The sequence below is a fragment of the Bombyx mori genome, chromosome 3 (genome assembly GCF_030269925.1).
Source record: "Bombyx mori chromosome 3, ASM3026992v2".
NCBI lineage: Eukaryota > Metazoa > Arthropoda > Insecta > Lepidoptera > Bombycidae > Bombyx > Bombyx mori.
Window position 1 is genome coordinate 12,617,732 of NC_085109.1, and position 27,538 is coordinate 12,645,269.

Genomic DNA, 27,538 nt, shown 5'->3' on the forward strand with positions numbered 1-27,538 from the left:
CGCGCGGACTCACAAGAGGTACTACCACCAGTAAATAATTATACCATTATTTATAATTATACCATTATAATTATACATTATATAATTATATATTATATAATTATACCATTTAATACATCACGGCTCAAATTGAACAGTGTACAGGCCCATCACGCGGGTTGTTATCATTAAATACAGTTATGGTAACGCACAGTGGATGGGAGTTATAGAATAGGCAGCTGGTTTTATAGACATGCCTAAAATATTATACTCTCAGTGTGCTTATTTTCAGTATATTCTGCTATTTTATTTGTATTTTCTACAATTTTTACGAATTGTGTACAAAATTAAAACTGGTTTTTAGCACATTATCACTAAATACCAAGAGATTTTTATGTTTCCTATCATTTCAAATCTGTTTGATGTTAAAACTTATAAAATTTGGCTGTATGGGCTAGACTCTTTTAGTTGACAAGACGAACAAAAATTTAATTTTGAAAATACGTAGAGGGGTGAATTTTCATTTTTTGATTTATTATGACAGTTTTTATGCGATTTTTTATTTTACTTAGAAACCGAAAAAATAATCATTAAATTTCGATGGTTTTACATAAAATAAGTGTTTTATGTATGTAAACTATAATTTTGTTGAGAAAATCGTAAGAAAGCCCATAAAATCGTAAAATGACGTTGAGGTGAATGATATGATGTAGAGTAGAATGATAAACCTTATTGAGGTGAATGATAAAGGGTATAAGGTAATGATGGAAATTAAAATCGCTAGTTACAATCAGCTTATTTATTCATTAAAATACCAACATTTTTTGGACATCAAAATTATCTGTTTTTAAATTATTAATTAACAAAAAAGACAATCTCCAAAATTATAAGTATAATATCAACTAATTGCAAGTAATTAGCCTTTGAACCAACTTTGAACAAAAATGTAAAGTATTGTGGAATAATCACCAAAATAACCCTTAAATTATAAATAATCAGGCAGTTTAAAGCAAGAAAAAAAAACACGTGAAAATGCTTTACTTATAAAACTGTGACGTTTTAGATGTAGATGGTTGGTCCAAATTATACCACTCATTATTTTTGAATGTTATATCTGATAATATTTTAATGCTTTTATTAAAATTCCTTTCTCGCCGTCTGGGTGCAGTTTCTGCAAGTAGTGTCACTATATTTTCGTTTTCGGATTCATTGTCATTACTTCCTATAGCTACATTGAATTCATAGAATCCAAGGTGTTTGCCATGTATGCATTGCTCATCAATATCGCATAAAAAACAACTTAGAGTTCTTAGAGTAAGTCTTTCAGATAATATATCCCAAAGGACCTGGTGGATGGAAAGGGTGCCTCTAAATGGTTTAAGATTTTTCGGAAGAAGATTTTCTTTTTGTTTGATAGTTTCTTCGTTAACTATCTTAATAACAACACTTTCCACATTATCTTTTATTATCCCACAAAACGATTCAAAATCACCAACATCTCTTCCGAAATTAACCAATCTGTCGGCAGTTCTATTCAGAACTGCACCTACACCGTCAGGGGCACCCTTTCCATGCCCTGCCTCTGTATAATTCCAAGTTATTCTAGAAATATATTCAAAATCGTTTTTGATCTGTGTTATTATATAAAACATGAATTTATTTCGGTACTGGGATATGGGTGAATCAGAAAGGAAATGTAATGTTGTAATAAAGGGATTGATTTCTAACGCGTGTTTTATCAACGGAATTAAATGCGCCCAAATAGCTGCTGCATCATGACGAACACATCTACTAATAGTGCATATCGATGTAGGATGAATGGCGCCCACAGAAAAAATATGAGTGTAAATAACTGATGTATGCAAGCTAACTTGCTGTCTGCTTCCTCCGAAATGAAAAGACTGTACTTCTTCAGCATATTTTAGGCAGTAGTTTTCTGAGAAATCTACGTGAATAACGGCTTCAGATACATTTAGATTTGCTTTTAAGTGTTTCATGGTAGTATATTGAGCTACAATGTTATGGACGTGTAATAAAAAGGGACACATCAATCTTTCTAATTCTCTTATTGCTGTTAGTGGTTGTGTAGTTACTTGGGCCTTTACTGTTAATACTTGTTTCTTTTTTAGTGCCTTCTTCGTAACTGTCTCTTTTGACGTTTTCCTCCATTGAAAATATGTCAAATTCGTGCTGTTTGAAAACTCTTTATAACTTATTACCTTATCTTTACAAAAGTTGCACTGTCTCAGTAAGCATTTGGTGTTATTAGGGTCACAACATAAATGTGAAACTATTTCGTTAGAGTTCTTTTCGCCTATAATAGATGCATTGTATAGAGATTTTATCAACAGTTCCATATTGGTGTGTTGAACACATAAACATGTTTCCCTGTTTGTAGATTTAGGCTGAAGCACCCAAAACGGACGATGTTTTGTAAAAAATGAATAGCTGACTTTTACATCAGTTTCTGCTAGCATTTTTTTATGTAAAACCTTCAAAGGAGCCGCAAGATATCTTTTCTGCATTCTTCTTTTATTTTTAGTGACAAACTCCTTCTTTCCAGCGGGAATAGTACTAACAGCATCATCGTTGTAAAATGTTTCAATAGATTCTATTACTTTTTGACGCAGTAAACGAAACTTCGTATCTTTTCGTGATTTTAAGCTAGATATATCACTAACACGACTTATTCGCTTATTCCTTCGATTTTGTAAAGTTTTGGCATCTTCATTCGGTTCTTGGCGACTTCTAATATTAGAGTTATTAATAAGTGATTTCAGTCTTTCTATTGTCATTTTCTGCTTCACATTTATCTTCTGCAGAGATTTTATAATGCTTGTCAACCTTATTCTTTTTTTCAATTCTCTATACCGTATCTTCCTTTGTGCTTTTTGTAAATCTTCTTTTGTAAATAAACCGATGGGATCTACAACATGATTGTTGGTTTCTTCGGGAAAGCTTTCAGGCACTGGAACATGAATTATATTCAGTACTTTTGTTTTTTCTTCTTTCTTACTTTGTCTATATTTCTTCGAATTTTGTTTCCAGTTTTTTCGTATTTGTCTCTTTTCGCGAGGACTTTTTTCTGTGATAGATGTTTGTTTTTTTTCTGATTTACGTTTTTGGTATTTTGCACGTTGTTTCTCTTTTTCTAGTGCCCATAACTCTGGGTCATTTTTTATTTCTGCGTACTTACGTCTTTTACATAGCCTCTGTTGGGCTAAGCGCTCTGCTTTTGTTTTAACCATTGCCTGCGTAATAAAATTTATCTATTTAGTATCAACATATCGATGTATAATAATAACTTGAAAAAAATTAAATCTTACAGTCTACTATTAACGAATAAGATTCTTCTATTCATTATTATTAAAAACAATAAACAAATTAGGAACATTCCTCTAGATGTACCAGTTTATTTTGCGTAAATCATTAGCCTCAACCATGCATCATTAAACACAACAGAAATATCATTCCCCTCTACACAAATAATTCACCTCATCCAAAATTACACGGTAAATGATGTTGCGATAAATGATGTAATGTTACGAAACATGTCACAGCCTGTTCAGATTTAGACACAAAATAATAGAAATTAACTAATTCTGTAATACAACCTATGCTATTATTCATAATTGCTAAAGATTTAAATAAAGAAAATTTACTTACCAAAAGAAATGTAGTCGTTTAATGATGAGATTTGTTGACAAATTAAAATTAAAATTACTTTTTATCTTCTTTTACCTAGTCTACGTGTACGCGCGTTCAAATCTCGATCACAACCGATCGATCTCAAATATATTAAGTGTATAATCTATGATCACAACTGAAGGGCGCGACGCGAGGAATCGTTATGGACGCGTTCGAATATTTGTAGAGTAATTTGGTCAGACAAATTTCATAAAACAAAAAACGTGGAAGGTAATGATGAAAAACTTGTGACAAAACTTTAAATGGTTAAATAATAACGTTAGATTGTGAGTTATGGTTTGAAAAATGTATTTCTATTTAGCTTAGGCAATAATTATTACGTATGAAAATTAATAAAGCAAAATTTAGGAAGGTATTTAGAGTTTTTTTGAAATATTAATGAATAAACTGTGAAATAACAGCGCGGTGAATGATTTTTGGGTATTATTTTTAAACATTTAAAAATGAAATATAATTTTTGTATTATTTTGTTCCATACAAGCTTTAAGCAAATGTATAAAGTTTTTTTCAAAGCACGTTTCGAGTAACGAAGCTGTTACTCTGAGACTGAATGTTGAATAACATTGATAATTTGCTATTTTGAAAATTCACCCAGAGGAACCAAAACATTAAATTTACTCGAAAGAAAGCCGCAAGTTAAAACATAAAATGAGTAGGCAATCACAAACAGAATCCACAAGACTGTTCGATAACTCTGTAAGACAATGTGTAAGGTATGTGTTTTGTCGCGAAGCTGATAAAATACCCATAAAACGATCTGAGATATTGGAGCAAATTGCGCCCGAATATAGGAAAAAATCGAAAAATGTTTTAGTTGAAGTTGAAAAAGAATTAAAACGGGTGAGTTGAGAGTACCTACTTATTTTAAAATAAGGATATATGTCTGGTGTCTTTAATTTGAACATAAATAAATTTTAAATTAATCTGGTAACTATGTACATTTGAAAAGTACTTTTTTATTATTACCATTGGGAATGAGGATTCTAAATAAATATTAACACACTACCAATTTGGGATTTGTAAATGTACTTAATATCACTTTCATAATACCAACTTTAAAAGACTGATGACAAATATTGACTTGAAAGGGAAACATTATGAAGCCGTGCGTCATGTGAATTTCAAACAAAATCGAGGTCTGATATGGCCCCTTTTTGATTGCTTAGTTAGGGGGACGAGCTCATGGCCTGTTAAGTGGTTACCTATGCAGACATCAGCAATGTAAATGCCACCACCCACCATGAAACATGAGTTCTAAGTCTCAATTTTATACTATAACAGCCATGCTTTAAACCGAAGTGCATTACTGCTACATGGTAAAAATTGGCAGAGTACCCACATGAATGGACTCACAAGACACCCTACCAGTGAGTAGACCACTTCCTTCCTTTCAACTATTCATAACAGTGTGTACTATCTTCAGGTGTACGGATATAAACTTGTAGAAATAAAAGATAAAGATAAAATCCTATACATTGTTGTGCTGGATGAAGCATGTGAATCTCCACCTTCGAGAACAACAGACCTACTACAGAAGAGGATATTGTCGGGGGCTCTTACACATATCTTTATGTCAGGAAGACCAGTCAAAGAAGGTAAGGTGCACTGTGCCTGAATTCTTAGAACTTATAATATAATAAATTTTTTTTGAAGAGGTAATTAATCTTTTATTGAATTTCCTATTAACAATTGTGATGTTACAAATACATTGTTACAAACAAGTTAAATACTTTGTATAAATTTTAAATGGTTACTTCGAACTAACTTATTATACAAATGCAATTTCTCACTGTTCTCTGTACAGAACACAGATCTCATTGCAGATTTTATAATAATCTAAATATTGCATATTACAATTTTTATTTTGACTTATTACAGATGATATGTGGAGTTTCCTAGATAAATCTGGTTTACTCGCAGAAGATAACATTTCTGGAAGAAAATTACTAACACAGCAATTTACAAAACAGTTGTACCTTTCATATTCAAAGGTATGACTAATATTAATTATGTGAGAGTAATTTGGACAAGATTCATATTGTGTTCATGGGCATTGATAGTTGCTTAAAACCTTTTTTTCTATTTATACTATTAAAAAGCTTAATTTCAGATGGGGGAAGGTGAACTAGCTAGGTACACATTTGACTGGGGTCCAAGAGCTAATCATGAATTGCCCAAGAAGTTCATACTGCAAAAAGTTGCAGTAGCATTTGGTACAGATCCAGCATGTTGGTCGGAACAATACAAAAGAACACTGCAATAAATCAAGATCTACTTGTACCTTGAATATAAAAGAAATTTTTCAATAAAGAAGATGTGAAATGAGTTGATCCATGATGATAACAATATTTCCTCATTTTAATATTAAATACGGTACAGTATAAAATACAGTACTACAGAAAATATAAAAAAACGATTTGTTCATCATTAACAATAATAATGGATTGTATTATATTAAAATATTAGTGAAACCTGGACACACTATTAACTGTATGAAAATGAGATCAAAATAATGCAGTTAATTGGAGTTTACCTCTTAGGAGATTCAGTTGTTGCCTACAATTGTCCAATATCTTTAAAATCTAAATATTCACTACTCTAGGAATAAAAAAATTTATAATCACTATTTTCTAAGTTTTTTTTTTTGTTTTGATTGGAATAAAGTAAAACAACTTTATTTGTTAATTTCTTTGTTAAGTTTATCATTTTTGTCTGAATTCTGAAGACATTAGTTTTGAATTTTTCCACTCAATGAAAGTGTTGCATAATTTTCTATCACGGTTACCGTACCATTTGCAGTGGACTCAATCGATCTGCAACGAATAGGTGTATACAGTAATCCGGTCAGCAGTCAGCGGTTTAGCTGTGCCCATGTCCACGAGGCGAGACCAGGCCGTGTGATCGTCAACCCACCACAGCTAAAAAAAAAATGTGGTGTCGTGGGACACCAGGTAGGAACGAAGTTCGGCTAATGTAGAATCGACACAATTTGCAAAAAAAAAATCGTGCTCAATTTTATGTTGGTTTTCTTGATTTTTCTCTTAAATTTTGCTGATTAGTTTTTATTTAAGTACAGGAAAGTATTTAGGAAATTCAGTATTTTAGGAAATAATAAATTACGTAAAATAAAAATAAAATCGTAATTCAAATCATCAATTAAAATAACAAAATATGTCTCTTTATTTTTGTTTGACAACATAAAATTACATAGAAATAGAAATAATTACAATTACAAAATAGAGAGAGAAGGGATGAGAGAGCGAAAAGAAAGAGGGAGAAAGAGAAAGGTATTATACACTACTCGCTTGTGTATACGACTGTCGCGCCTGCGCACGTCTCATTTAACGGTTTTATTCCACGCACTTTTTTCCACGGATTTTTTCTTACGGTTTTACTATCACATTTTTTTCAGTTCGGTCGCGCAGCAAAATCCCTATCCCCTCCAAGCCTGCCGTAAGGAACTTCGTTCCAAAAAATGTCCACCAAATCAGATTAATATTACCTACTAACAATGACAGAAAATTTAAGAATTTTTAATGTTTTTTGTTTTTTAATGTACACATTTTTAAATTATTTCAAAATACCTAAGAAACTACGGTTCAATTGTAGTGTTACAAAGTTAAAATGTGCCATGATCCATTTGCTTTACGCCAGAACTTAACGTAACATCACACATTGAAATGTCAAAACGTCAAAAACTTCAAACTAATCTTAGAAGCTGAATAAAGCAGCTGTTTTTCTCTACCGTAAAATTCGAGTTTGAATTTGTTAGAGAAACATAACATAAAAGTTTATATTGCCTTAATTGAATTGGCGTAGTGCTTATTCGAGAATATAAATAATGGCTCAATCATCCGCCGCGCCGCCGAAAGAGCGTTATATACCAAATGGATTGAAGTTCGCGTTTGGTGGCCTTGCAGGGTAAATTTTTTGAATTTATTTTAAGATATACGTTGTCCTTTACCGTGAACCAATGTCATTAACAATCGATTAAGTTGTGTATTACATACACTTTTATTTCCGAAATTTAGTACACAATATACATTTTAAATAAATAGACACGCTCTTAAATTTGTCGTGATGTTGTTAATTGATACTAAATGATGTTCAAATAGGATCAGCGTTTGCTCAAGTTATCTGCAGAGTACGTGCGTGTTCTAGTTTTATTGTGGAGTCACTTATTATGTAATAGAACAACTATGAAACAAACGAAAACCTCGAGAATTGTTTGTAATAGCTATTATTTCATTGGATAAATATATAATGAGCTACAATAATCTCAACAGTTGAATTAAGGTTGTGGCTAATGAAATATATTTAAACATTATTAATCCTTATTATTAAAAAAACCCTACAAAAGTCTGAAATGATTTCAGCTTAAAAGCCAACACTTTTGACTTCAAGATATTGACATGCAATGATTTCCCCAAATGATTAACATTAAGTAATCTTTAGACTGAATTTTTAACTTACGTTACTTTTAGATTTAAAATGTTCTAAGTATAATTTGTTAGATAACATTTCAAAATAAAAAAGGCTTATTCTTTGATTTGATATGTGATGTCTTTATGGTGTAATATTTTAGGTGTTATCTGTAATTGTTTTAGTCTATGATCATGTAAAGATCAGGTGAATAAAAATATTTTCTGTCTTAGTAAAATGCTCAATATTACTTTAAAGTAAAATATTACTTTAACTTTACTCAAACTTACTTTAAAGACTACAAATAATATTAATTTGGTCCATGTATGTACTTAAATCATTGTGGAATAATTAGTTTTTTTATCAAGCTATGGATGTGTATGTTTTATTTGTAAAATGGTATTCTGAAACTCTTTTTGTCATAAAAAAAACTTAGATTTTCTATAGAAACAGAGTTTACACTGTATTAACATAGCCACTATCATGTTTTGTAACTTCATTATACAATTGTATTATAATCCAGGAAAATCTGAAAATTATGTCATAAACTTTATTTAAAAATTCTGGTTTTCATTCCAAATATTTATTAACTAAATCAATAGTGCAAACTAATCAAGATGAAAAACTTTCTAGATTATATTATAATACAATTTTTAGAAGTTAGTAGTGATTGTTTACACTTCTATATTGCTATAAAAAAACAGATTTTTCTTAAATAGAGTAACATATTTTACAAGTAACTCGACAGCACAACAGTGAAGTAAACATACATATTGAGACAAGTACAAAAACAGATTGTTGTGCCATTTAAAAAAAACGCCCAACAAAGAAACTTTTTTACTGGTGGTAGGACCTCTTGTGAGTCCGCGCGGGTGGGTACCACCACCCTGCCTACGTATTTCTATGTGTTTCGGTTTGAAGGGTGGGGCAGCCGTTGTAACTATACTTGAGACCTTAGAAGTTGTTTTAATATAGAGAGATGTTACTACTAGAAGTTCAAATTTTGCAGGTAGAACTTTCTAAGAGAATACTTGTCAGACATATGTTCCCAAGTAATTTCTATGATTAAACAACTTTATCTAATAAAAATGCAAACTACAAAATTCATAAATTCTACAACCTAATCGTTTTTCAAACAACACTTTTGGATGAAAACAACATACTTATTACTTCAAAATAATCCCAATTTCTGTCACATTAGCGTTTATCTCGATTAATGATCGTGTTAAAAGCATGATACAAGTTTTACGACATCTTATCATTCTGACACACTTCATTCATATCAGCTTGCAGCCATTTGCACTATAAAAATAATATATCGGCAGTTGCCACACCAATACTACGATCATCATGAGGCAACGGATCATCTGAAATAGGCTTAAAAATGTCAGTCCTTGATCAGTTAAGTCTGTATGTACTCTACACTGACCGTATTTGGTTTAATAAAGCATAAATCAAGTCTCTTTGGGGTACTACTTCTACTTGATATCAGATAATTGATTCCACGAATCATTATAATACTTGAGACTGGGACTGTGTATGTGGATATTACTTTTGTCTATCATCTGTTTACACCGACCATATCAATTTTACCATTGTTACCTCCAGTATTGTGCGTTTTCAAGTGCTTTTACTGATAGACAGTCACGTGGATATGCCCCTGACATATAAAATTGTTATACAGTGTTTTATTCGGCATTGACCTCGTCGCGTGACGCAGCACTTTCCTTTCATTCCACGATCTTGATAGTATTAGATACGTCACATAGTCGGAATGACGTAAATGCTTAATTTATGATCAGCGGTGTGAGTGAATCTCCAAATAAACTTATTGGGATGCTGAAGAATCGATTAAATTTAAATAATCGATTTTAAATTAAATTGATGTTCATCAATCGATGTTTTCATTAATTTTGGTGCGTACGTCCCCCGCCATCCTCCTCCCGCTGAAAGCGGTAAGACGAGTCACTGGAAAGATAATATAATATGTAAATTGTCTTAAGAGAGACCCCTCACATTGGGGGACACCTGGGCAAAAATCAAAGAAGTCTTCTGAAGGGCATAAGCTCGTCTATCTGACTAAGCAAATAAAATTATCGCCTTTTTGTATTGGGTGAGCAGCTTACGGCCCTCGCGACTGTATGTGGTTATCGGAACCCTTCGACGTTACTAAGTGAATGCAGCCACCCACCTCGAGTCATGACAGACCTCATCTACAGTCTCAATTGTATGGTGTAAGGACTGCCCCATCAAACTAAAGTGCATTACTGCTTTGAGAGAAAATTAGACTGGTTTGGTCGGTGCGCCATCACTGCATGTGATGTTGAACAATCACTTAGTGAAGTTCTGCGAAAAACAATTCGAATAATGGAATTATGTAGATAACGCGTTTGCCTTGAACTAGCCGATGACCTCAACCGGCAAGCTCAAGAGTTTTATTATTATAGATAACTTTAAAATTTACGTTTTCGAATTTGATAATGTAGGTGTATAATACAAAGACTAGTAACTCTGAAATTTCTGTCAGCGGTGACATTATAAAATTTACTTTAATTAACAACTCATACTTGGTCTTCTTCATTCGTACTAGACGAGGACGAATAGATAAAATCTCTTATTAAATAAATATAAGTAAATGAGCAAGCAAAACCGAAGACGAAGGCTAATGTGCTGATACAAAAACAAATCGGTAGCATAAGCAGTACGATTGAAATAGATAAACAAGAATAGCTCACTGTCACCTGACTTTTAAAATAGACAATACTGATAGTGCCAAAGGAATTTACATACCTATATTTTTGAAGTGATACACTTTGTAAATATTGAATTGTTTGAAAAACGTTGTTTGGTTAATGATAATGGATGCAACCCAAAAAAGTCGTGATGACGGTCGTAATAATCGATAAGAAGCTGAATAAATAATAAGTTCAATTTAAAGCTTTGCGTTCTAAATTGCGTCTGGCCTTAATCTCCACTGAACACTATATCGAAAACTTGCGAAATTGTCTAGAACAAGCTACAGATTATCAATTGATATCGCGATTGTACTGCATTTAATCTAATATAATTGGAATTGGTACAAAGGTGAAAATCTCACCAAGCTTAATATGAGAGAGGTTTCTTAGGCATTAAAAACAAAAAAAATATCACTTTTGGCCTCGCCTGTACAATGAATCCGCGAAGTAAGTATGTGTAGACCAATAATTTCTTTTTAACAGTACCTACTCATGTTCATTTTTGTGGATTAGCCAAATTCCACAGATCAAAGAAGAACATAATAATATCGAAGAGTAAAATGTTATTAGAATTAAGCGAAATTTCGCTAGATATGCGACATTTATCTTTGTAATTAAATGTGCGGTTTATTTGGCATTAGAATCAATTTATGTTTACTCCATTCGAATAGTTGAAGAAGTATTTTTTGTTATGATATTTTTTTCCAAAATTTAAACTTTAAATGGCTCTCTTATAAAGTTGCAAGAATGTCGCTTAAACGAAACAGCCTTTCACCAATCGATATCAAAGCCAATACCAATCTTAATCCAATGCCGAATAGTTACCGCACGGCACCGACAAGGGCAACGAGTGAAACAAAACCGAAACTAGATATATTTTGCCGATCAACGATGCTGCATTCCTTGGGGAACAGATATTCATAAATCTATTCAATAAATACAATACTGCTAAACACGAGCCTCGCTTTCAGACGAGAACCTCAACATGTTAATGTTCATGAAAGGGAATATGCACCTTATGCCCGACGATTATAATAATTACTCATTTGAATTATACAAGTATTTTGTTTTGTTCCTGACCGGTTAACTTCCAGAAACGAAACCAACAAGTTTTATAAGTTCACTGACGCAACGATATAAAGATGCAATTTTACACATATTAACGGATTAACAATTAACGTTAACTTGCGTTAATTCTTCCGAAATGTAACGCTTTATCTATATAATGAAGCTAACCTTTTTGTATCGGATTAACGATTAACGAAGTTAACTATTTGATTAACGGTGCCCGGCTATCCTTATAACGAAGGTGTTATTGTATTTTTTAGAATGGCGGCGACGTGCGTTGTCCAGCCTTTAGATTTGATCAAGACAAGAATGCAATTGAGCGGCAGCGGGAAGAGCTCCTTCGCTGTGGCCGGGGAAATCGTTGCGAAGGAAGGCTTCTTCTCATTGTACGCTGGGCTGTCAGCTGGCTTACTGAGACAAGCAACGTACACGACCACGCGGCTCGGAGTCTATAGCTGGCTCTTCGACGCTTACAGAGAGTAAGTATCGTTTGAATGTAGATCGGTGGTAGATTCTGCGTAGGTTGATAGCACTGCTCTTGCTAGGGTTAGTGTTAGCAACGTCGCCAGGTTTGAGCCCCGTGAACTCACCTACTAGGTAAAAAAAAGCAGATATTTCAATAAACACTTAATGAGGTTCGAAATAATAAATTTCTAGCTCACTTCCCAAAGTTTAATACGGTCCAATTATTTAACATTTTAAATTGTTTCTGATCTTATGTAAAATCCACCAAAACACAATTTACATTCAAAAAACAGTCAAAAAGCAGATACATTTGTTTAATAGGCGGTCTTATCGCTAAAAGCGATCTCTTCCAGACAACCGTTTAATTTAGAGAAATTCTGGAAAATATATAAATATAGCAGGTATGTTGCGATGTACCATAGACAATACATTATTATAGAAAATATATACATACAATAAACAGATAAATACCGTTTATATACACATAATAAATCAACAGTATGGAAATGATAAATGATAATGATGACTGTTAATAATAATTATGGAAAATACTTTTATTTAGAAAATTACATAATAACCTATCAAATTATCTACTAAGGTTATTCAGAAGGTGGGTTCTTGCTCTCCTCCGTCTAGTCAAACTGCGTTCCACAAAAAAAAAAACCTTACATACCAGGTCATAAGAGATAAAAATACAGGCTATCAATCGACGTGAATGCAAGTTCCAATATTGAACTCGCTTTTAATCTCTACTGTCGTTAACCTATCGGGTTTCAACTTCCTCTGTGTATTCAAGCATCGGATGATAATGTAATAAGACCGAGGTTCATTGGAACTGAGACGTTATTGAGTTTGAACTAAGGTGTCAATTCGAGCGGCGTTGCTAACATTGTGATTACGAACTCCTCTGTTCGTCTACACCAGTGATTCTCAACCACTCACTGTTCCGCGGCACTTTTGTGTGCCGCCAAATTTAAAAAGTGTGCCGCCAAATTTTGCGAATATATAATAATGTTAATATTGTTAAATTATATCATTTTAAAAGAAAAATATTTTAAACATGAATATATATTTAAATTCACAAAAAAAAATTATAGTATATTTTAGTTTATTTCGTATATTAAAATTTTTTTATAAACTATTTATGCAGTGTGTTGTAGTAAGTAAATAATTTTTATCTTCTTTTTTTGTGTGCCGCCAAATTTTGAAATCGTTAAATATGTGCCGCAACAAAAAAAAGGTTGAGAATCACTGGTCTACACTAATAAAACCCACTGATTTTCTCGTCGAATCTTCTCAGTGGGTCGCAATTCCGATCCGGTTGTAGATTCTGCGAAGCACTGCTCTTGCCAGGGCTAGTGTTAGCAAATCCTCCTCGGTTGAGCACATGAGCTCACATACCAGCCTGCAATCAACAAAAACACTAAAAAGTCATGAAAAAGTCGACAGTTAATGGTTTATGACGTCATCACCTTTCAAGCGAGAACGTGCGAAAGAGATAGAGGATCTACCTATTGCAACCGTTTTTTCATAAAAATATAACATAGTGTTTCATGCGAAAAAACCACTATTTTATTTTATTACTTAATTTCTAAAAATATCAACAGAAGGCAAAACAGAAAACAAACTTATTTTGAATTTATAAAAAAAATTTTGTTAATTATTGTATATGTTCTTACGGTATTAGTATAAATCAGATTTCAGTTGTTATTCGTATTTCCAAAAAATACGTTCAGACAAACGGATCAATTAAAAACCATAATGCACTAGATGATGACTAGATGATGGTTCTAGATGACTAGATGATCTAGAAGATTGCACAAAGTGGGAATGAGTTGCTCGCTCCGGGCATTTCAATATTGTAAAATTGTTATGTTATAATTACTTATTGTAAAAATGAATATTAAAAAAAATATAATATTTAAAAAAAAAACAATCTAATATTTAAAAAAAAAAAAGACATGCCCGCTGAGTTTCTTGCCAATTCTTCTCAGGACGGAGGCTAATTCTTGTGAATTGGCGGTAGTTCTTTTGACGTTCAACAAGTATGTACTTTCATTTATGTTGAATAAAACTTTTTTGATTTGATTTGATTTGATATGTTTTTTTTTTTTGATAACGCCATCTTGTTGTGTCTTTAAAGCGGTTAGTTGCCCTCAATTAAGAAAAATAGTATTATTATTCGCCAATAGATGTCGGGAAGAGTTGATTATTGAAAACACGAATAAAACAAGTTTCTGAAAAGAAATCGTAGCTAGATCGATTTACGCCCCCGAAATCCCCTGTATACTAAATTTTATGAAAATCGTTGGAGTCGTTTCCGAGATTCAGATTATATATATATACAATGCTCGTTTAAAGGTATAAGATATAACGAAAACATTACACTTTTCGATTTTACTAATATCGTGTATGAACTAACACTGTTTTAGAATTAAGATTATTTCGTTATGTTCCCGCAAAATTATAATTTACGTAATTATAAATGTTGGGACGTCTTGTGAGAGTTCGCACGGGTAGGTACCACCGTCCTGCCTGTTTCTGCCGTGATGTAGTAATGAGTTTCGGCTTGAAGGGCGGGGTAACTGTTTTGTTGTAAAAACAGTGACCTTAGAACTCATGTCTCAAGCTGGGTGGCGGTATTTACGTTCTATGTCTATGGGCTCTGGGAACCACTTGACACCAGACGGGCCGTGGACCCAATCAAGCCATTTTTTTTGTTTGTTTGTTATAAATGTCCTTTCCGCTATAGACGCAACGCTGGTGCCAACCCTGGCTTCGGCACGAAGACCATGCTGGGCGTGGCCGCCGGGTCCATTGGCGCGTTCGTCGGCACTCCGGCTGAAGTGGCCCTCATACGGATGACGGCTGACGGACGCCTGCCCCAGGAGCAGAGGAGGAATTACAAGAACGTTGCTGACGCGCTGATCAGGTGGGTTCGATTGTAGATTCATTCAATGAACATTAAATCCTACATGACATTTCGTCTTCTCGCAATAAAACCGTACTAGTGGCCCCGCAGTAGTCGAAATTCGACTATAATTAATTGAAATTTTACATAACTTTTAACATTATTAAGGTTCTATTGTCAAAGACTATCTATCATACTTCTATAATCACAGATTTCGCCAAGACTACAATATAGACAAATATTACTAAAGATAAGATAAAGATAAAATTCAATAAAAAAAACATCACACACACACACACACACACACACACACACACACACACACACACACACAAATACCCTTTATTTACTGTCTTTGTCATTGCATGAAAGTCTGTGGTCAAAACGAGAATAGATTAAATATTGTTTGTCTTTGTTAATATTTTTTAATAGTGTAGCCTTGGCTTAATTTGTGATTAAAGAAGTATAAAATACAATCATAATAGTGTACAAACTTACAATTCCAATTAATTATAGTCGAATTTCGACTACTGCGGGACCTCTAGTAGGTTTTAAACGCCCAAACCAAATAAAAAACATTCGTCCCTCGATGTGGGAATTGAATCGAAGATCTTCGACATACCAGTATGGGGCCGTCTGCGTCATCAGTTTACAAAGTGCTCACGAACTACTTTCACGACGGATTAATAACATTATCATGCTGTGAAAATTTATCCTGAAATAATGATAATTAGCGCAACTACTGATCTAAGGACGTATTGTGACCCCTTTCGGGTAGGTAACAACGTCCTGCCTATTTTTACCAGGAAGTAGCCACACATTTCAATTTGTATGACCGTTGTATAACACTATCGAGAGTTTTTAGAGCTTTTAGGAATCGTCGTGGCCTAAAGGATAAGACGTCCGGTCGTATGTAGCGATGCACCGGTGTTCGAACCCCGCTGGCGGGTACCAATTTTTCTAATGAAATACGTATTTAACAGATGCTCACGAATAACATCGTGTAATAAAAATCAAACCCGCGTGTCCGCGCGGGTAGGTACCACCGCGCTGTCTATTTCTGTCATGAAGCAATAATGAATTTCGGTTTGAAGGGTGAGGCAGTCGTAGCTATATTAAGACCTTAGAACTCATATCTCAAGGTAAGTGGCGCTATTTACGTTGTAGATGTCTATGGCGGCGTCATAGCTGAATGTCGCGCAATGAAATCCACAGGATAGTGCGCGAGGAGGGCGTGCTGAAGCTGTGGCGCGGCGCCACTCCCACGGTGGGACGCGCCATGGTGGTGAACGCGGCGCAGCTGAGCACGTACTCGCAGGCGCGGGAGGCGCTCGCGGGCCGCGTGCCCGACGGCGTGGCGCTGCACTTCTGCGCGTCCATGGTGTCCGGGCTGGTCACGACCATCGCCTCGATGCCCGTCGACATCATTAAGACCAGGTATTTTCTTCGCCTTTCTCCACACTCATTCATTTAGCGGTTTTTTTTCTCCTACCTATGCTGATAGCCTTGAGAGGCTATTTCAGCTTCACCCTAACGTGTAAAGGTGAGCTCACGGGGCTCAAACCAGAGTTTTGCTAACATTGACCCTAGCAAGAGCAGTGCTTCGCGGAATCTACCACCGGATCGGAAACGCGACCCACTGAGAAGATCCGGCGAGAAACTCAGTGGGCTGTGTCTATGGGTTAATTCGCTCGTCGAGCCCTTCGTCGCAAGCGACGGGTTCGAGCGTGCCGCTTCTGAAAGATAAAGAAAGAATATATTCAATAAGATCAATAATAAATTACAGTACCGGAAGCGAAGCGTGGTCGTGTCGCGCTAGTATAAATATATTTACGTCACATACATTTTCTTTTTTGTTTGCAGAATCCAAAACGCGGCAAAAGGTCAAAGTCAGCTGTCGGTAGTGACCTCCCTGCTGCGGAACGAGGGCGTCCTGTCGCTGTGGAAGGGCTTCCTGCCGTACTACGCGCGCCTCGGGCCCCACACCGTGCTCACCTTCATATTCCTGGAGCAAATGAACACGGCCTACTTCAAATACACGTAATGTGTTGCCCACTCTAAAACTTTTGTGAGAAAATGGGGGGAAATTTATTTACGAAATGGGGAAAACAAATTTTGATATATTTTTTGCGATAATTAAAAGGTATGTAAGAAAAAAAAAACACGATGGAATGATCTAGAATGAGTGATTACTTAAATAAGAGTCGCATGAGATACAGAGCATAAGATGATTATTTATTGATTTAAGGGAAAAAATATATCGATATTTGTAGGCATTTATAGATCAGCTTTTAAAATATATTTATATACAAATTCAATTGGTGTAATGTCACAGAGGAATCGGTCGTTTTTGTAGTTATGTTAAAATACGCTAATTGAAATTACATACATTTTTATTTTTTGTTACTTTTTTATATAGTTAAATATAAGCTTTGTTAAAATGGGTGCCGAATTCACTAGAAGGATTCGTTTAGGAACTGCAATATTAAAAGTTTTTCGTATAATCGACTTCATTTACACTGAACATGTTATATACAATTTTGTCTTTATTTAATATGAGAAGATTGTATGAAAAATCATTGTTATCAGCATTTAGATAATTGTCTAATTATGAGTGCTGCTGGAGATTCGATAAGGTGCTTGTTTGTATTGTAAACAACAAAAAAATATGCGCAAAACTCTAATGTTATATAAAATAGTGATTGTATATAATGAAATCGATGAAAAATAACAGTATGAAGTTACTCGAACGAACGAATATTATTATGTCGCTTTGTCTATAAACGCCATGTCTATGTTTTTTTTTCTCTGTACACATAATTACTATGTAAATTAGGAATATTCTAGAATTACAAACGAAATGCATTTTCCTCATTTACACACGGAAATTAGTTTTGAATAAATATTAATATCGGTCACAGGAAAATGGGAATAGGAAATATCGATTTTAAAACGTTCGTTTTTAGAGTGACTGTGAGCTGCAACACCGTCTCGCTCTCTCTCGTTCTTTTCGTGTCGTGAAGAAAGAGATAGCAATATATGTAGTTTCAGATACTATCCATCGAATTTCTCTCGCAATTCGCATGGGGTATGAGTGATTCGACCATTGTCACTCAAGATTTAGTTTAATCGTATTTATTATCATCATACATTCTCTCTTCTCTATCGTTGTTGACATTGAAAAAAAAGCTGTTTATTTATTGGTAACATTTGCCAGTAAATATTTAAAAAAAAATATATTATATAGACAAAGGTGAAATTGTTCTAAACATTACTACAGTCAACACTAGATTTAAGTGGAAAACAGATTCCTAGTGACGTCATTACAATCTCGTTAACATTTTCTACGGTTTTTTTCTTGGTCTAATTGTAAATACTTTTTGCTAATTTCATTCAAAATTCGAGGCCACGGTTCTTGAAATCATAATGCCGGTTTTAAATCGAAAACAATGTTAATTCGTTACTAAGTCAAACATTTCATCTAGAGCGAAGGTAGATGAAAATCGTCGCATCGGGTCGTTGACCTCCCGAATCAACTCGGATTTGTTCATCGATCTATTGAAACAGAATATTTACAGTAAACTTGTTATTTGAGGAGTTAGATTAACGGACATCCGACGTTTTGCTTCTGTTGTCAAGAATTTCGCCTCTTGGTTTCTTGTGTTTGCTGTATCATTATTGCTTTGCAGTTAAATGCGATAATAGTGTTTAAATTAAGATCATATAAACTTGTATAATTTATTTATTCCTAATTCTAAGCTCAAAGATTTTGTATACCTGATTTAAAAATAGTCTTTAATCATTATATGGCTTATTTATAATTTCTTCAGTAGAGGCTTTGGAATGTACCGACTGAATTCGGAATATCGAAAGTAAATATGATGTGTATTTCAATTATAATCTTTATTTTCATCAGAAAAAGTTGAATTTCTTTTAAATCTATTTAACTACGTATATGTGTATCTAATTTCTTCGATTTCGGCGAGTAAAAGACCTAATTAAAACTGCTCTTACGGTCTTAATATCCAAACTGTAAAGTATAAAAAAATATCGTAAAAATGGTTTTAATTCTGTCTATTAATATATTTTTCTTTTCATGTTCAACTTATAAATGAGTGGCAATAGGATATAAAGGCTATGGGGCAGATTGAAACAAACAAAAAAAAATGATAATTTAATGAAAAATGATTTTGAACCTAATATTTACTTACAAAAAAGGTCATATTTAAATATGGAGACTGACCGATTGCTACATTGTGTTACGCCCCGTACAGCAGCGCAGAAGATAACCAGACAAAGGTATTTCGAAAGTAGTCTTTATTCCATTGCAGCAAGGTATATATTTATATTATGTAATAATTCCACACGAAATCATGTGATAAAATGTTTTTCATAATATATTTATTAATATATAGAGGATATATTTTTATAAGCGCGCTTTATAATTCGTGACTAACATAGATGTTGTAATTTAAATAAAATTATGATTGTTGATTTAGTGCGTTTTATTGTGTATTGTTCTCCCAGAAACCCACGACTTTTTCTAAGATATTTATCATTTAGCTACCTGCCACTTAAGACTGCGAATTCTAGAAATATGTAACTTTAAAACGACTAGTGCTTGTTCCTAATAAATTAGTACCGTTTTTATTTAATGATTTAAAAGGCGGAAAAAATTTTGAAATGCCAAAACTTCAGGACGAAAAAAGTAAAGACGGGGTCAGTCTCCTTTGAAAATGAGATCTAATTAATTTTTATAAAAAAATAATAAAGCTTTTTAAAATAAAAAAAACTGGATCAAAGTTAATAAAATATTAGGTGTGATAAACAGGGTTTAGGGCGGCATCAAGCCTTAACCATCACTGGATTCAACCTGAGAGAGCTTGCAGGCAATAGCCCTAGCAAGAGCCGTGCTTCGTAAAATCTACCACCGGATCGAAATCGCACCCACTGAGAAGATCCGGCGAGAAACTCAGTGTTTATTTACTATTTATGCTTTAGACCACGAGCTCGCCCTTATTAATATTTCTGAAATAATAAAGTAGTTCAAATAATAGGTAAGTGTTTTTTTCCTCTTATTTCTAGTTCCATTGCAAAAAAAAGAACCGCCTTCACGAAAGAGATTTTAAGCGTCGTTATTTCCGACTGTCACTCACTGCAAGATCAACATGACAGCGTAATTCGCACGGACACCAAAAATAAAAATGGACAACTTCTAAATTCACAGTTGACGAAACCATATCCCTTATCAATAAAATGTAAAGTTGAAATACAAACAAAAAAACAAAAGGAAGCCAAAATGGAAAAACATGATAAAAAAATACATGGATTCGAAGACATCCCTCTAAGCACCAGAGTCGCCTTGGGTACAGTTGCAGGGTAATTGGTTCTTCTTCTATATCATCATCATCATCATCATTCTTCTTCTATATATCTAAGAGTTTAAGTCGTCGTGGCCTAAAGGATGACGTCCGGTGCATTCGTATCTAGCGATGCACCGGTGTTCGAATCCCGCAGGCGGGTACCAATTTTTCTAATGAAATACGTACTTAACAAATGTTTACGATCGACTTCCACGGTGAAGGAATAACATCGTGTAATAAAAATCAAACCCGCAAATTTATAATTTGCGTAATCACTGGTGGTAGGACTTCTTGTGAGTCTGCGCGGGTGGGTACCACCACCCTGCCTATTTCTGCCGTGAAGCAGTAATGCGTTTCGGTTTGAAGTATGGGGCAGCCGTTGTAACTATACTGCGACCTTAGAACTTATATCTCAAGGTGGGTGGCGCATTTACGTTGTAAATGCCTAGGGGCTCCAGTAACCACTTAACACTAGGTGGGCTGTGAGCTCGTCCACTCATCTAAGCAAGAAAAAAAAGAGCATTAGAGAAACTTTTATAATGTTTCCTTTAACAAACATCTTCCGTCAAACATCCTGTCTTCATTAGAAGAATTTGATGTGGTGATCTCAAAATTTAAGCACGCACACAGTGTCCTCAATCTCAAATTAAACTTAGAGTATAGCTTCTTCTTTTCTTCCGTGGCTGGGTGAATGAGCTAACTAACAAGTGACCACCGGAACACATAAAAATCACATATAAACCTGGATACGGCAACCAGCTTCCAAACATGTTTATGGCTCGCTGCAGAAATAGGCAGGAAGGTAGTACCTACCCGCGCGGACTTACAATTCGGTGTTACTGTTTCTCTGCCTTATGATGTAGGGCCTGTTTAGATGATGATTGCACAGAAACAATCAGTATGTTAAATACGCGTAGAGACTCGAGCTATACAATAGGGGTATCAAAGCTGTCCTAAATGTCAAAGACGATTTCTTCAAACGGATAGTCTATTATCCTTTTATTTATTTATTGCTTAGATGGGTGGACGAACTCACAGCCCACCTGGTGTTAAGTGGTTACCGGAGCCCATAGACATCTACAACGTAAACGCGCCACCCACCCTGAGATATAAGTTCTAAGGTCTCAAGTATAGTTGCAACGGCTGCTCCACCCCTCAAACCGAAACGCATCACTGCTTCACGGCAGAAATAGGCAGGGTGGTGGTACCCACCCGCGCGGACTCGGAAGCGGTCTTACCACCAGTATCTGTCTCTTATATATCTCTCCACTCTCTAATACCTCGTTTAGAGAAGCATACTTATATTATCTGGTAAAACCAACAAGACACACAAAATCAGCATCGTTCTAATCCACAATATTGCAGGATTTTTTTAAGAATTGTAATGGGAATTACTCACGAAATCAATTACAAGTTCATTTAAATCAACTCGGATTTAACTGAGATGATCATTTTAATTCGTCTTCTTAAAAAGCAGTTTGTCAATGACTTCGCGTAGGAAGTCGTCAATAGACGGTTGCTTTTTGAAGTTATACTTCTTTAGACGCGTTATGAAAAATTGATGAGAGTGAAATTTTACGATGCGTGTGACACAAAATTAACAGAAATGAAGTTGCCCACTAAATCGCTCATACGACCGACGTAACTTGGCGAGTCTGAATATAGCCGCAGGTGAACTTTCGCGCATGTACACTCGTAAAAAAAAGTGTTATTAGCATTCATTTTTTAGTAATATAAATGACAAAATTATTATTTATTATAATTCATACTAAATATTATGAAATTATTAACGTTAAATATTCATTATTAATTATTATATATTAAAAAAAAAGAAATAAATTTAATAAAATAAAGTATAACTTCTTACGCGCGTACATAAGTACACGCACCCTTTTTTCTTTTTTGTGTGGTTACGAAAAAGTGTACATTTCTTTTTTTAGTATGACGGCCACAACGATACTCCATCCCTTGGACCTCGCTAAAGTCCGAATGCAGGTTTGCGACCACCCTGGCTCGACTTTGAACGTAATCCGACACGTGGGCAGGTGCGAAGGCTACGGCTCATTATATACTGGACTCTCCGCGGCTCTTCTGAGGCAGGCTACTTATACTAGTACGAGATTGGCCGTTTTCTATTTTCTCTACGACGAATACAGAAGGTTTGTATTTTCCTTACAAATATTCGATTAAACGCGCTGCGTTCTATATTTGAAACAATGTCAAGCGAAACGTCAAGAGAGTTTGAGCGCGAAAAATTAAAATTATGTAACACACATACAGACATATTTGAAAGTGATAAAAGTATCCAAAATATTTATTACGAAAAGACAGAACAGTCGTAAAAAATACTTTGTTTCAAACAATTTCGGTGATTAATAAAAAATGGCGGCATTTTATTTAATGACAGATAATTATGTTTTCTTGATCCGAAACGAGTTTCCGATGTCAAAAACAAACTTGAAAACAAAGTTTCTAACTGTCCTTATCTTACACAGCAGCTAAAAACTAGTGATAGCATCTTCAGTTCATTTATAAGTTATTTTTCTTAGTCAAAGACTCGTCCATAAAATATGTACGAAGAGAACAGGGAAGAGAGGTAGATATATTAGTTAATGTGACGAGCCGTGACAGGAGAAGCATTAAGGAAACATGACGATCGATCCACATAGGAAACTGAATGAGTAAACTTTAGTTGCTTGTACTTTTTCTTTGTACATAACTCCTTCGTCACATGCGATTTCTAAAAATAGCCTTTAAGCCCGGATTTTTAAGGTCGAATATGCTTTATAAGCACATAACACCTTCACTCAATGTAAAAACTCAAAAATCTTAAAAATGGTACTTAGCCCCTTCATTCAATCATGTCTTCAACTATGAGGTAGTGTATCGTATAACCAACTCGCATTGTGTAGTCTATCCAACTCGAGACATAAAAACGGTATTGATTTCTTTATTATATATTTTTTTATTGCTAGATGTTTGGACAATCTCAAAGACAACCTGGTGTTAAGTTGTTACTGGAGCCCATAGACATTTACGACGTAAATGCGCCACCCACCTTGAGATATAAGTTCTAAGGTCTCAAGTATAGTTACAACGGCTGCCCCACCCTTCAAACCGAAACGCATTACTGCTTCACGGCAGAAATAGGCAGGGTGGTGGTAACCCACCCCCTGTCCTACCACCAGTAAATTCGTTAGTTGAAGTAAATATTTCATTAGGAAAAACTTCGGCCAACGCTTTAAGCGCTATCCAGCATAGCATCCACAGCGCGTATTGTAATTAAATTAAAAAATATTACTATTAATATAGCTTTATTTCCTACTAGCTTTTACTTTGGCATAACGCTAAATTTTACCCCCCACTTCATTTACGTAGAAAGTGAATCGGTGCTCCACTTGTATTGGTCTTACAGTGATGTTATATAGCCTATAGCATTCCTCAATAAATATCTAACACTGAAAGAGTTTTTCAAATCGGACCAGTAGTTCCTGAGATTAGCGCGTTGAAACAAACAGACTCTTCAGTTTTATAATATTAGTATAGATTATTTATCGCGAAACATATCAAGGAAAAGTCGACGCAGAGTTTTTGAGGCCTAAAAAGGCGAAATTTTCCGCGACGCATTTTACGGACGATCCCAAAGTTATCAAACAGTTTTGTCTTTAATTAACTAGAAAATACTGCAAGGCGCCATGTCTGAACGAGAAGATTATAATGGGCATGTACGCGGGGCTGGCGGGAGCGTTTATCGGGAATCCCTCGGAGGTGGCACTCGTCCGACTAATGGCCGACGGACCACGATACTGCTGCTATTATTACTGTCGACCTTACACGGGAACTTTCGACGCCATTTGCAAGTGCGTGTTCATTTTTTTAATTATTAAAACTTTAGTTTTCGTTGTTCGGTTAGCTACGTGACCGCTCGAATACCTGTAGTGGGTTTTGGTCTTTAAATAAACAGGCAAAGAAAACAAAAGAGTAAAGCCATTTTTTCTTCTGTGGTTAGCGTGAGTTTTTTAATTTTCGCCCAAAAAAAAAGAACAGCGGAAACTGTACCGGAAAACGTAGGCCAACGTTGGAACTCCATACAAATTTAAGTGTACTTTTACGCTATCGAAAACGTTAAAAAACTCACACTAAGCACACTGGTTTTCAATCGAGTTCCTTCTTCTCTTAAGTTGCTATTGTCGAATTTGAATGTTACGAAACTTAAGTATACAATTTAAATTTATTAACATGACAAGAGCAGAATTTTTTTTTAAATTTTAAATATCTAAGTCTATTGAGACGTCGTCAGTGCTTAAGATCGAATTTCAATCATAGGGCGAACATATAGTTAATGTAAAAATTGATCAATTGTTTTGAATAAACAGGATAATTCGCTATGAAAGTATCAGCGGCTTGTGGCGAGGCGGTGTCTTGACTTCGGGTCGATCTCTGATCGTGACAGCAGCTCAGATAGGAAGCTATGCAAAGGTCTACCATGTTTCTAGTATATTAGAGCGATTTGGTGCAGTCGAGTATCATCATTAGTCATCGAATATCAGTGACATTCTTTGGACACGTACCTATCACGAAGTAGGAATCTTTACTGGAGTTACACAGTTCGGAGTAGTATAAGGGCGGGTATAAGACCACGTGATAGGTACACTGTATTGTATTCAGCAAACGTTATACTTCAATTATTACTAAATAGATAACTGGGAACAAATCTCGAACGGTCATCCGGTCCCAATTTAGGATTCTCTGTTTTATGGGTGAGAGAGAGGTGGTGGGAGACACTGTTATACATAGTTATATATGTTCAAATATATACATAAATAGCAAACATACTGTTATGCGCTGGGGTTCGGGATAAATAAATGTTCTACCAAAGTACAGCTTAAAACTGTATTAATAACACTTAGAACACTTAAAACACTTCACAAAAACTTTAAAATTCTCAATTCACTGCATCCGCTTCGCTTCAGGTGATCCGATCGCTGTTTCGCTTCGATTAGTTCCGATTACTAACTGCCTGCGTGCCATCTCTGTAACGCTTTTATAGTCGATACGACATCCCTAGAATCGTCGAGAACATGCCTCACAAGTTGAGTACCTTCGATGTGTGTTTCCGCTATCTGACCATAGATGGCGTTGTACTTCTCGAGCGTTCTGGATGTTACTAGATGCTTCGATTTTCGTTCGGCTATTCGGCGATAGATGGCGTTACTCTTACCGGCGTAATAATACTTCCTTTTCATCAATCAAACAATGTTTGCTCGGTAGGCACATCTATAGGTGTCGAACCCACTACCCTTAGCGCAACAGTCAGGGCCGCTAGCTACTGCATTACTGAGTCAGTTATTGGTTAAAATAATTATACATTAGCGGCATTTTCCAATTGGATACCGTTTTATGCCAAGTGAGAAGCGAGTCCATCAGACTAGTCTGATATGAAGCCAAAAATATAGGGCATGAATTAAAAAGCCCAAAATGCATCCCTGCCAATTGATATCCTTTAATTTACATTATAATGATTGCTTTTCTTCAATAATTCCACGTCGTTTTCACGCAGACTCGCAGGGCGTTACAAGAAAACAAAGTGGCTAAAGGTTTGGAGTTGCATTTCTACACGTCGATGATATCAAGCTTCATCGCAGCCGTCATCTCGTTGCCGATAGATCACATTAAAACTAGGTTAGATGTTCTCGTGAACGCATCGAGTACAGTCGTGATGAGGGTCGGGCATGTGACCTCCTATCCGCAGCACTAAACATAGATTGATTCGCAAAGCAGCTGCCCTTGAGTTGTTGGGTCTCCTTTGGAGGCGCTCGGGTAGCTGTTAGCAAATCCCACCCCTGGTAGCTGAGGCCGTGCTCGTCCACGTTCTGGTGAAACTAGAAAGGCCTCCGGGCTACTAGTAATCCTTCAATCATAAAAAAAAGAAGAAAAAAAGCATTAAACAGGGTGATGAAATGGCCAAGCTCCATGTGCTCTCCACTAATGTTTCTTTTTAAATATAAAATGCAATTATTGTTATGAATTAACATTTTCAAAAACATCAAACGGCCATTTTTACTTCAACTTTTAGCTTTGGTTATTACCTTCTAAGATAAACGAGCATATAGACACCATCTGGTGATAAATGGTCGTTACTTAAGGTCCTACCACCAGTAAGTAATAATTAATCCAGATGCTCCGAGACCTCTTCCTATACAGTCGTCCCGGAGAGTTCAGTAAAATTTTAACAATAAATGCATTTACATAACAATTAACTTACATTATTTTCTCAAACAGATACCAAGTTAGAAGTGATTGTGTAACACAGAAGGAAATTTTGGCGGACACAAGGAGGAATAGGGGCATATTTGGTTTGTGGAGAGGATTCACACCGTACTATTTGCGGATGGCTTTTCACACCTTCATCACTTTCTATCTGTTGGAGCAGTTTTTCGAGATGTACCAGAAATGGGAAGAGCACGAGAGAAAACTTAGATGAGGCTTGTTTAGATGCCGAAGAGAATGGACTCCGTGCTGGAATGTTTTAATCGAATTGCTAGTTTTTGCATTGGCTCAAAGTGAATGGCCTTTTTATAATCTGTCTCTTGAAGTTCTAGTATTTGTCGTGCTGATTCGATCTAGAATTTTTTAAGCTGAAGTTTAAATCAATTGTTGACGAGTTCAAATGAAGTCCCCAAAATGTTTAGATCTAAAACGTGCAAGTCCATAGTTACTTTGGTTTGTTTGCAAATTTTACTCTTTAGATTTATTGGCAATAGTTTATGTGAAAAAAACCTAAAAAGACAAACCTAAGCTCCTTTATACAATACAAATACTTTATAAAATACACTTTTGTTTTCTTAAATGTCACAGGCGAAGAACACTGCGGTCGTCTAATGTAA

General features: G+C 35.0%; 4 protein-coding genes across 10 annotated transcripts; 3 read left to right on the plus strand and 1 right to left on the minus strand.

Moving 5' to 3' along the window:
• Nucleotides 1-763: 763 nt before the first annotated feature.
• Nucleotides 764-3,774, minus strand: LOC105841373 (uncharacterized). The gene is made up of 2 exons (XM_012688861.4): nucleotides 3,646-3,774; nucleotides 764-3,230 (listed from the first exon to the last, which is right to left on the minus strand). The coding sequence occupies exon 2, from the start codon at nucleotides 3,225-3,227 to the stop codon at nucleotides 1,017-1,019; it is 2,211 nt and encodes a 736-aa protein (XP_012544315.2). The 5' UTR covers nucleotides 3,228-3,230; nucleotides 3,646-3,774; the 3' UTR covers nucleotides 764-1,016.
• Nucleotides 3,775-3,790: 16 nt separating this feature from the next.
• Nucleotides 3,791-19,782, plus strand: LOC101740913 (mitochondrial 2-oxoglutarate/malate carrier protein). Of its 7 annotated transcripts, none has more exons than XM_062676940.1 (10): nucleotides 3,791-3,897; nucleotides 4,283-4,527; nucleotides 5,111-5,282; nucleotides 5,566-5,678; nucleotides 5,798-6,060; nucleotides 6,487-7,608; nucleotides 12,173-12,391; nucleotides 15,130-15,309; nucleotides 16,504-16,725; nucleotides 17,152-19,782. In XM_062676940.1, the coding sequence occupies exons 6-10, from the start codon at nucleotides 7,529-7,531 to the stop codon at nucleotides 17,330-17,332; spliced, it is 882 nt and encodes a 293-aa protein (XP_062532924.1). In that variant the 5' UTR covers nucleotides 3,791-3,897; nucleotides 4,283-4,527; nucleotides 5,111-5,282; nucleotides 5,566-5,678; nucleotides 5,798-6,060; nucleotides 6,487-7,528; the 3' UTR covers nucleotides 17,333-19,782. The 7 variants fall into 7 exon arrangements, with proteins under 7 accessions (XP_062532924.1, XP_062532900.1, XP_062532907.1 ...); XM_062676929.1 differs by having other exon boundaries at nucleotides 3,803-3,897; nucleotides 4,169-4,527; XM_062676916.1 differs by having other exon boundaries at nucleotides 3,791-4,527.
• Nucleotides 4,392-5,950, plus strand: LOC101741054 (non-structural maintenance of chromosomes element 3 homolog). The gene is made up of 4 exons (XM_062674707.1): nucleotides 4,392-4,400; nucleotides 5,111-5,282; nucleotides 5,566-5,678; nucleotides 5,798-5,950. The coding sequence occupies exons 1-4, from the start codon at nucleotides 4,392-4,394 to the stop codon at nucleotides 5,948-5,950; spliced, it is 447 nt and encodes a 148-aa protein (XP_062530691.1).
• Nucleotides 19,783-20,428: 646 nt separating the features above from the next.
• On the plus strand, nucleotides 20,429-27,483 carry LOC101746937 (mitochondrial 2-oxoglutarate/malate carrier protein). The gene is made up of 6 exons (XM_062676891.1): nucleotides 20,429-20,667; nucleotides 22,592-22,810; nucleotides 24,329-24,511; nucleotides 25,028-25,130; nucleotides 26,212-26,333; nucleotides 26,934-27,483. The coding sequence occupies exons 1-6, from the start codon at nucleotides 20,588-20,590 to the stop codon at nucleotides 27,133-27,135; spliced, it is 909 nt and encodes a 302-aa protein (XP_062532875.1). The 5' UTR covers nucleotides 20,429-20,587; the 3' UTR covers nucleotides 27,136-27,483.
• Nucleotides 27,484-27,538: the final 55 nt, after the last annotated feature.